This window comes from Dendrobates tinctorius, unplaced genomic scaffold, assembly GCF_039654945.1.
Source record: "Dendrobates tinctorius isolate UK_male_01 unplaced genomic scaffold, ASM3965494v1 ptg000156l, whole genome shotgun sequence".
In the NCBI taxonomy this organism is placed as follows: domain Eukaryota; kingdom Metazoa; phylum Chordata; class Amphibia; order Anura; family Dendrobatidae; genus Dendrobates; species Dendrobates tinctorius.
In genome coordinates this window covers 5,503,098-5,512,968 of record NW_027361823.1, presented here as the reverse complement: position 1 = coordinate 5,512,968, position 9,871 = coordinate 5,503,098, and the positions used below count along the sequence as shown (strand labels likewise).

The window sequence follows — 9,871 nt, the reverse complement described above, 5'->3', positions numbered from 1 at the left end:
GAAATGGCATACATTTCACGAGAGTAGAAATTGTATAATAGGGACCGACACGTCTTCCACTACAGCCAACCCAGCTGATACAGACTAACCATGACTGTTCACATTACCTCAAATTTGTGTTAACATCTGCAGCAGCAGGAGCAACAGCAGGCACAGATGCCACCCTAAAGATATCACAGGGTGAAGTTACACGAAAAAATGCAACATCGCCTAGTTTGTACAGTCTGCGGTTGGGGTGCAAAAGTCATTGGAAATCCATGACTTGTTCATCTTGATGAAAGTTAGGCAGTCTACACTTTCAGGGGTCAGCTGGCTGCGCTTAACCATCAGAACACCACCAGCAGCGCTGAAGACACTTTCTGAGAGAACGCTGGCTGCCGCACATGATAAAACCTCCAAGGTGTGAGAGGTGAGCTCAGGCCATTCATCCATTTTTCAAGACCAAAATATGAAAGCAAAAGCCAAACCCTCTCTGATGCTATTGATATTCAGTTCTAGATACTCTTGCACCATCCTCTTCATTCATTTATCACATGTAAGACTTGGACTCTGTTGTGTTGGTACAAAAGCTGGTCTAAAAAAAGTGTCAAAGGACTCACTTGATTCTTCTATTTACAGTACTGCTGCTGCTGCTAATGTTTTGGCGTTGACGAATTGATGTGCTTGAGGTTAGAGGTCTAGAGCTGCAATGCGCACTGTGTGCCTCACTGCTGTCTTAGGGAAAACCTCTTAAGGTTGTGTAAAAGCATGTTTCAATACTCCAGCATTCATGGGTCCCTTTGCACGGGGGGGAAGCATCTGGAAAAATTTGGTCTTATAACATGGATCTAACAGAGTGGCAACGCAGTAGTCGCACTATTTTGAATCATAACCATACGGGGATCTAGTTGCAAATAGTGCAGCAAGAAGGCACTCATATGTTGGGCTCTTCCATATGATCCAAGCCAATGGCAGGGTAACACTGTTTCCTCCGTCCCCTCCCACCAAACACGAACAACAGAGAAGGGATGATTATCCTCTTCATCTCCTGACAGTTGCTCTCCCATCAGCTCTTCGTCCTCCATTTGTTCCTCGGCTCTTGCACTTTCACTAACAGTTTGTCTGTTATCACCAGCCCACCTCGATCGCAGTAATCCACCCTTCCTTAGCACCTGCCTCTGTGACGACAGACTGGAACTTTGAGACAATGTTATCCCTTCCGCATTCTCCTCTGCTTCCTCCTCTTCCTCTGGCACTACCATCTCCTCCCTCAGGCTCTTCAAAGTCTTCTCCAGCACATAGATGACCAAAATAGTGATGCTGATGATGGCATTGTCAGTGCTAACCATCTAAGTAGCCATTACAAAATTGTGCAAAAGGGTGCAGAGGTTCTTAATCTGTGCAAACTCCGTAAATGTGATATGTGCCACGTCTGTACGGAGTTGTCCCAAGCTATACAACATGACATACTTGGTCAGGGCTCATTGCTGCTGCCACAGTTGCTTGCCTGATTGTGGTGAGCCCTGACTGGGCAGTACGGAGGCGGTGGGGATTTGTTCTGTACTGATGGAAAATGTGTCTCATTAAGGCAGAGGATGAGGGTGCAGGTGGAGGCCCTAGAGGAGGTAGAGGAGGAGGCAGAAGCAGTGGAGGAAGCATGAAACATAGAGGTTTGTCCTGCTAGCCTTGGGGATTTCAAGACTTTTGGAGCAGAGCCTGCCCCCACAGCCACCAGAGTCACCCAGTGCCCAGTCAGCGAGATGTAACGCCCCTGCTCATGTTTGCTTGTCCAGGTATCAGTGGTAAAATGCACCCTGGCAGACAAAGATTTTTTCAAGAAATGGGTCATGTTATCAGCAACATGCTGGTGTGGCGCAGACACAGCTTTCTTAGAGAAGTTATGGCGACTGGGAAACTGGCACTGTGGGACCGCGACAGACATCAACTTTCTGAAATTGTCCGTATCCAAAAGGCGGAAAGGCAGTATTTCTGTGGCAAACAGATTGGAGATAGTGGAGTTCAAGGGGAAAAGGTGGGAGAGGGGGACTGGGGTGTATTAGGAGAGATCAGGCAAGGGATCTTCTTACAGATGTCTTCTGTCTTCTCAGCGAGCAATACTGGGGTCACAGTTGCAGCTTCTGTGGCACCACAAGGCCCAGCACAGCTCATATCAGACAGCATGACCGCCCTGTACAAATCCTCAGCTACTGTGATGATCTGCATGGAGGTCACAGACGAGTAACAGAGCGGTCACACTGCGTCTGTGTGCTGTGATTGGTGCGATTGATGTCATCGTTGATCACACCCCGCAGGATGAATTCACTGCCATCTACCTTTAGGTAAGATGGCATCTGAACTTTAATGCGAACACCGCAGCTTTGGTCGCAGTAGCAAAATGACGTAATAATCCGGCTTGCGTCCATAAGTACCAGGGCGCAGGGAGGCATTATTAAGGACCATATCAGAAAGGGGTTAAACTGTATTGTAAAGTACAGAGCGTTTTCCGAGTCAAAAACACCAGAAGAACGAACGGACCGGTCACTTCTTTGGCATTACTTCCTACAAATTCTGCTGTTGAAATACCCCATGTCTCAGCATGTTTTTCAACATATGCCATACAGAGATGGTGCGATGACTGAATTTGGGGCGATTGCCAGGTTGTCACTATTGTGTATGGCTAGCATTAGTCACTTTACCAGCCCACTCTAGATAAGATCCACAGTACAAACACACTTCTGAATCTATATTAGGAAAATTGGAATTAAAGAAGTTGTCCATGTTAAGCTACAAGTTTGCTCAGCCCTGGATCTAACTGCGTAGAGACGCCCTTGTTCCCAACATATCTGTAAAAATAAAATGGTCACTTTTATTAAAGGGGTTGTCCAGTCTTAAACTACAAGCCTGCAGTTACTTTATGTTTCTGCAGACTGGTGAATGTGCTCTGTTCGTATTCTACGCTGCAAATGCAGGGAGCAGTCGGTTATGTACCCCCAAGTATGCTATTTGTATTCTTCTGGCCACACTCTGACTAGATTGTATCTGACCTCGCTCATTCTGTTGCGTTGAGTTAGGCTGCCCTCATGGTGCATAGTGCACAGGATGTGTGGGTTCACAATTCTGCAGTCACATAGAGTGACCAGACAAGCCCTTTAAGTTAATCATTTCAGTTGCTTGGAAAACTCTTGATATTTGAGAATGCCGCCCTTAACCACATGATTACTGGGCATCTTACTAAAATGCTTTTTTTCAAGGTGATCATACATGCATGAAAGGGGTTTTGCCATCTTATAATGTGACAATATATTACTAGGATATGGGGTTTTGCCACCTTTTAGGACACAGACATATTGCTAGGATATCGCTGAGGTCCCACCTCTTGGATCCCTATAGTTCCTGATTTAATCTGCTGGTTTAATTGGTCTGGCCGAATTTCCAAGGTTGACTGAGGCTCTCCTATACAGATTAATGTAATCTGAATTAATAAATTTCTAGTGACCTGTTTACTAGGTAACAGGTGCCTAAGTGCCATGCAAACATCAAAGGATGTGAGTGCTATTCCACTTCTGTGTCTCCTTTATCCCCAGGTGGTAGCTTCAATTATCAGTAAGTGACAGTAGATCTTGAGCCAAGTTCACACTATTAGCATTTGGTCAGTATTTTACATCAGTATTTGTAAGCCAAAACCAGAAGTGGTGACGTGTTTCTATTATATACTTTTCCTCTGATTCGGCCACTCTGATTTTGACATACATACTGATGTAAAATTCTGACCAAATATTGAACATGTGAATGTTGCCTTAGTGCTATGCCAACCCTTAGGCTATGTACCCACGTATGCAGAAAATTCCTGACTGAAAACCGGACGCCTTCCCAGAAAACGTGCGTTTTTTTCCACGCGATTTTTTAGAGCGTCCCCAGTCTCATAGAAAATAGTTAGAAATGCGGATTTTTCCACGAAAAAAAACACATCAATATGCTCAAAAAGTGCAGAATTCATTAAAATGAATGGGATGCTTCTTGTAAGCGTTTCTTAAGCGTTTTTGCTGGTAAAAACACTTAAAAACCGCGAAAAAAATATGTGTGCACACACCCTTACTGTGATGTGATAATCTCTTTTATTTTAGTTCACTTAATTGACTGTGAGCATTTGTATAAAATTGACAAAAAATGTACAGAAATAATCTGGCGTGTTTTTTTGTGTCTAGTGAAATATTAAAAAATTCATTGAAAGGACGTTTGATCAGAACACGATGTCATTTTACTTGGAATCTGTCTAATAAAGACGTAGACATTGAAAAAGTTGAAGACAGGATTTATGAGCAGATTCAGTTCTTACCAGCTATACACAAATACCGAATGTATAATCTCATGGCCTTTACAAATTATCTAAAAGAGGACTATGAGGAATCCATTGCCTATCTGGAGAAAGCCGAGGAACAGATCAGTGAAATAGAGTCAGATAACACAGAAGCTAGAAAAACTATAATATATGCCAACTATGCCTGGATGTTCTACCACAAAAACCAAGTCATCAAAGGTTTTACGTATGCCAAGAAGGTCCAAGAAATATACAAGGTATTTGAATGCACCGATAAACAGAATGTTTTGCTCTTTGAAGCATACAGTGAAGAAGGGTTTTCTCTGCTAACTGTCCATGGAAGACATACTGAAAGAGCAAAGGATTGTTTGCAAAGAGCTTTAGAACTAGATCCAGAAAATGTAGAACTGAATTCAAGCTACGCCATCTCTGTGTATAGACTTGAAGGCTTTAACTGTCTAAAAAACCCTCTAGATGAATCTTTTCTACTGTTGCAAAAGGCTGCAAAATTAAATCCAAAAGACACAGTGATCAAAGTCCTTCTAGGTTTAAAATATCAAGATATGAATGAATCCAAAAAAGGACTTGTGCTGATAGAGGAAGCGCTCAGAGAAACCCCAGAACTTCCATATCTTCTTCGCTATGTTGCAAAGTTTTACAGACGAGAAGGCATGACCGATGAAGCCATTTTGGTCCTTAGTGAAGCCACCCGTATAAACCCTACCTCTAGTCATCTTCATCACCAACTCGGTATATGCTTTAAGAAAAAGATTAACGCTCTCAAAAACTGCTCAAAAATAGCAAAGTTACAATTTCAGCCCACCGACAACCTTACGGAAGAAATTTCAGACACAGTTTCCAGAGCAATATTTCATCTGGAAATGGCTGTGAAGTATAAAAAAACATTTGTGGTTGCATACATTGCTCTAGCAGGGATGTACGGGAGAAACAATCAATATGAAAAGGCTGAGGAAATCTTTCATAAAGTTCTAGAAATGGACAAAGTCACACTTGAAGAGAAACAAGAGCTTCATTTGATTTGGGGGCAGCATGAACTTTGTAGAAGACGTTGCCAAACTGAAGCAATCAAGCATTTCAAAGAAGTCATCAAGATAAAAAGTCTCACTGTCTTCAGGAAATTTGCCATGGATCACTGTGAGAAAATTGCTAAAGAAATGATCTCTAAGCGACCAACAGAAAAAGCAGGTTTTAAATTGCTAAACTTTATCCATCAAGACGATCAGGAGAACATAACTGAGGGGTTCAACAACCAAGGCATTCAAACAGAGCAAGAGGAATGTCAGGAAGAAAAGGAATGACTGTAAATTTTCTCCCAAATTTTATGTAGCTTGGATTTGCTTAGCTGTAGGCACAAACACTGTGTGATACACATGTAAATAACATTAAGATGTTAACATATTATGACTAACAATGTATCAAGCAACCAAAAGCCTTCTTACAACAGAATAAAGACAAGTATCACAAGGAAGATGCTTCTTGACTAGCTTACATATAAAATGCAATAGTTGTCATTGTACCCTCTGGAGCTGCAGGAAAAAGAGGAAATGTTCCAGCTTCTGGTAAAATTTTCAGAGTAATCTTTATTCCATCAAATTTCGATCACAGTTGTTCTTTATCAAGCTCCGTGTTCGAAACGCGTCGCTTTCTCCTGTTCCTGTCCATTATCTTTTTAATTGCTTTTTGATGGAATAAATATTACTCTGAAAATTTTTCCAGAAGCTGGAACATTTCCTCCTTTTCCTACTCTGAAAATTTTACTAGAAGCTGGAACATTTCCTCCTTTTCCTACTCTGAAAATTTTACCAGAAGCTGGAACATTTCCTCCTTTTCCTGCAATAGTTACACATGAGAGGTCGGCTCGTGTGACACTGCAGGCTGGCCCCTATAAACTTCAAGGGTGGGCTGGCACTATCCCTTCTGATTTCCTACCCTCTGGAACTACCCTACATGGTTGCGATATTGCTCAATATAAACCGAACAAATGCTAATGTAACCATAGCAAAATTATATTTTCTCCCACTTATTTGATAGTAACATATCATGTATAATATAGTTATATTAAGTAAAAATGCAGCACAAAGCTAAATATACAATGCCTGACAATTCATTAATTGGAATTATTGCAAATGTAGATATTGAAAAACTGAATTTATGAAAATATTATTAAATAATTGAGTGTGGTTATCCATTCATTAAACTGACATTTTGTATTTTTTGCCCCTCTTTCACTACATTCCACAGTTAAAACTTTACATAGGTTGTCCAGTTTCTTGAAAACAGAAGGCAAGGCCACTTATCTTGTACAAAAACAACCCAGTCAGTCCGAGGTGTATCTAGGTTTTCTGGCACCGGGGGGCAAGAATTCAGTTTGGTGTTCCCTCCCCCTAAGCACATATGCAATTTGCCCACTTAGGGCAGAGACACATTGGCGTATTTTTCGTCCGAGAATCGCATCGTAAAACTCGCACTGGCTGTCTGCTCTCCTGACCTGAGCTTGACAGCTGCATAGTAATCCATCACGCTGTCATGCTCAGGTCAGGAGAGGTGCCAGCCAGTCCGTGCTATGCGATGCGATTATCGCATGAGAAATTCGGCAGTGTGACTCCAGCCTTAGTCACGTGCCAACAAGCTGCTCTCCCTAAGTCTCTCAATGTTCAGTGGAAAACTGAGAGAGACAGGAAGCCGAACAGAAGCTCGATGTCACGTGACCCTATGTAAGAAAATCACATACTGTATGAGTGAAGTTGCCATGTGATGACTGCTGGAACTAGCAAGCAGAGCTGAATCTTGATAGTAAGTACAGGAACAGTATTGTACTGGAACAGGACCCTCAGTTTACACAGAACATTATGTTCAGTGATGAGGCACACTTTTTTGGGTGGGCCATTTATATGGATACACCTAAATAAAATGGGAATGGTGACAGTTTTCTTGCGTAGGGTGTCTTGCATTGAAATCTGCTGCAGTGACCGGGTACTGCGTTCACCAGACATCAACACTAGAGATGAGCAACTTTGCCTTTTTTAGGGTCGAGTCGGGTTTCATAAAACCCGACTTTCTCAAAAGTCGAGTCAAACTAAATCGGCCGACTATAGGGAAAAGTCGTGAAAAGTCGTGAAACATGAAACCCAATGCAAGTCAATGGGGAGAAAAATCGGCAGTGAGTGGAGGACTATAAACACACCTGGCATGAATTTTAACCCTAGAGGTGACAAAATCTCTCTCTTCTCTCTCCCTCTCTCTCTCCCACTCCACCTACGCTCCGCTTCTCTCATTGGCTGAAAAAAGTCACGAGCAAGCATTCGGCGAAACCCTACTTTGGCGCTTGGGTCGCCGACCGCATGGCCGACTTCACACTGTGGTCGGGTTTCGTTTCATGAAACCCGACTTTGGCGAAAGTCGGCGACTTTTGAATCTGACCGACCTGTTTCGCTCAACTCTAATCAACACAATTTCTATCCGCTCCTCACGTGTTAACCTTTGAGACATGTCAATGGCTGTAAACAAATATTTTGTTTACAGTCATTGAAGAGATCCTTTCCAGAAATACGTTTCCGATAATTGTAGATCAATCATTTTTCTTATTTTGCTGATCTCTAATACTGTAAATTTGATTATATAGTATGTGCACACGATGCTGATTCATCTGCGGATCCGCAGCAGAATCTCATGCGGTGTACAGTACCATGTAAACCTATGTAAAACAAAAACTGCTGTGCACATGCTGTGGAAAATTCCGCACGGAAACGCAGCGGTTTATTTTCCGCAGCATGTCAATTCTTTGTGCGGATTCCACAGCGTTTTTACACCTATTCCTGTTATGATGAGTCACCGAAGGAGGAAAAAACAAAATACCAGCTAAGTCCAGAAAAACCAGAGAGGTTGGCAGCTATCGGATTGCAGACCCCTGAACCTATCCACAACAACTAGCAGTAGCCGTGGGGGGTTCCTACGGTGCCCTAGACCCCTCAATCACAGCCGGAGAACTATATAGCCTAAAGACAGAAAGGGGAAAAACTAAACTGCCCCAGAGCAGACCCCAAAGCAATAGGCAGCCCCCAACATATAATGACGGTGAAGAAAGATGAAAACACTAACACAGATAGTAAGATAGGTTGAGCAAACGATGGGGCCCAAGCTAACTACATAGGACAGGATAGGAAAGCTGCTGTCTGCCATCCGCAAAAACCCTATCAAAATGAGCCAACCGACTGATAGGAAAAACAGGCCCTGAAGTCGCTAGGCTTCAAAAGACTATATCAGCACTCAGGTATATTCTGAAGACAGAGCAAAATATCAACAGATCAGAGACAAAAATGGAATCCAGCAGAACTCCCAAAAAGCAAGGCAAAACAAAAACAAAACTGAAGAGTACAAAGCAGAGCAGAAAAACTTAGCTTTGAGATGCAGGAATCAGACTGGTCTCCAAGAATCCAGCAGGAAAATCACCAGCCAGGAAGAAGGGCGTCGGCAGCCTTATATCCAGTCCTCAATTCCAGCCACCCAGTCATCATCTAGCTGCCCAGGTGCTTGGCAATCAGTCTCACTACCCTCCTTCACTAGAGGAGGGAGTTCATCAGACCTCAACGGTGAAGGGAAAAATGAACTCACAACATATTCCATTCTAGGAATCCACAGGTGTAAAAATGCAGGCCAAATCCGCACAAAATCCGCAGAAAATACGCAGTTAATCCGCAGTAAATCGCAGGTAAAACACAGGTCATTTTACCTGCGGATTCTGCAGATTCCGAGCGGAAAAATCCACACTGGAATCCACAACATGTGCACATATCCTTATAGAGCTGTGAGTAGACATTATAAGCTGAAAACTCAATTAATGAAAAGTCATGTGAAATAAAATCAGGAAGTATTTACCTAGTGTTGCTCTCCTCACTCTTGCGCCATTTTCCTTTACACAATGGAAATGTTTGTTTACTAGGCTAAAGCCATGATGTCCTATCTATAACACATGAATACCGCAGCTAATCACCAGGCACAGCGATTATACAGATGAGATTGACTTATAAACTTTTTCCATTCATAAGTAGTTCAAATATGAATTAGTCTTTAACTGTTCTTTAAAAATAAATTTAGACACCAATATGTAAAAAATCTCTGTACACTTTATTCCGAAAGCTTTAAAATAAACAAAGTGGCAGGAGGAATACAACAGCTACTTCTCGATTAACACGGCTTCTACCTGGTCCAGAGAGGCCGTACAGGGCCCCTGGCCTTCAAGGGAGGCCGTCATGACGGGGTTAACGTGGGAATATAGGGAGCATTATGGGTTTACGAGGCATTCAGGGTTAATATAAGAGCAAGGGTGTTGTAAGGGTGTTAGCTCATGGGAGTAGGAGGGGTCAGAGGTGGGGCACAGGGGCACTACATAGGGGATCAGCCATATTGTAGGGGTAGCCATTCCACATGGACCCCTGTGACACTAAGAAGCTCCAGGTTACCTGTCATCATGGACGTGGAGGCCTTGCTGCAGACACTGGGGGATGCGGCGGGCATGCAGGGCACACAATGGCTGCAACATTCGGTGAGCAGACT

General features: G+C 42.8%; 1 protein-coding gene across 1 annotated transcript; it reads left to right on the top strand.

Annotated features, from left to right (window-relative positions):
- The first annotated feature begins 4,146 nt into the window (after positions 1-4,146).
- On the top strand, positions 4,147-5,616 carry LOC141051222 (interferon-induced protein with tetratricopeptide repeats 1-like). The gene has a single exon (XM_073548098.1). It carries the CDS (start codon positions 4,147-4,149, stop codon positions 5,614-5,616), a length of 1,470 nt encoding a protein of 489 aa, XP_073404199.1.
- The last annotated feature ends 4,255 nt before the right edge of the window (positions 5,617-9,871 follow it).

Coding starts and splice junctions, on each gene's coding strand:
- LOC141051222 (XM_073548098.1), top strand. CDS start 4,147: ATGTACAGAAATAATCTGGCGTGTTTTTTTGTGTCTAGTGAAATATTA.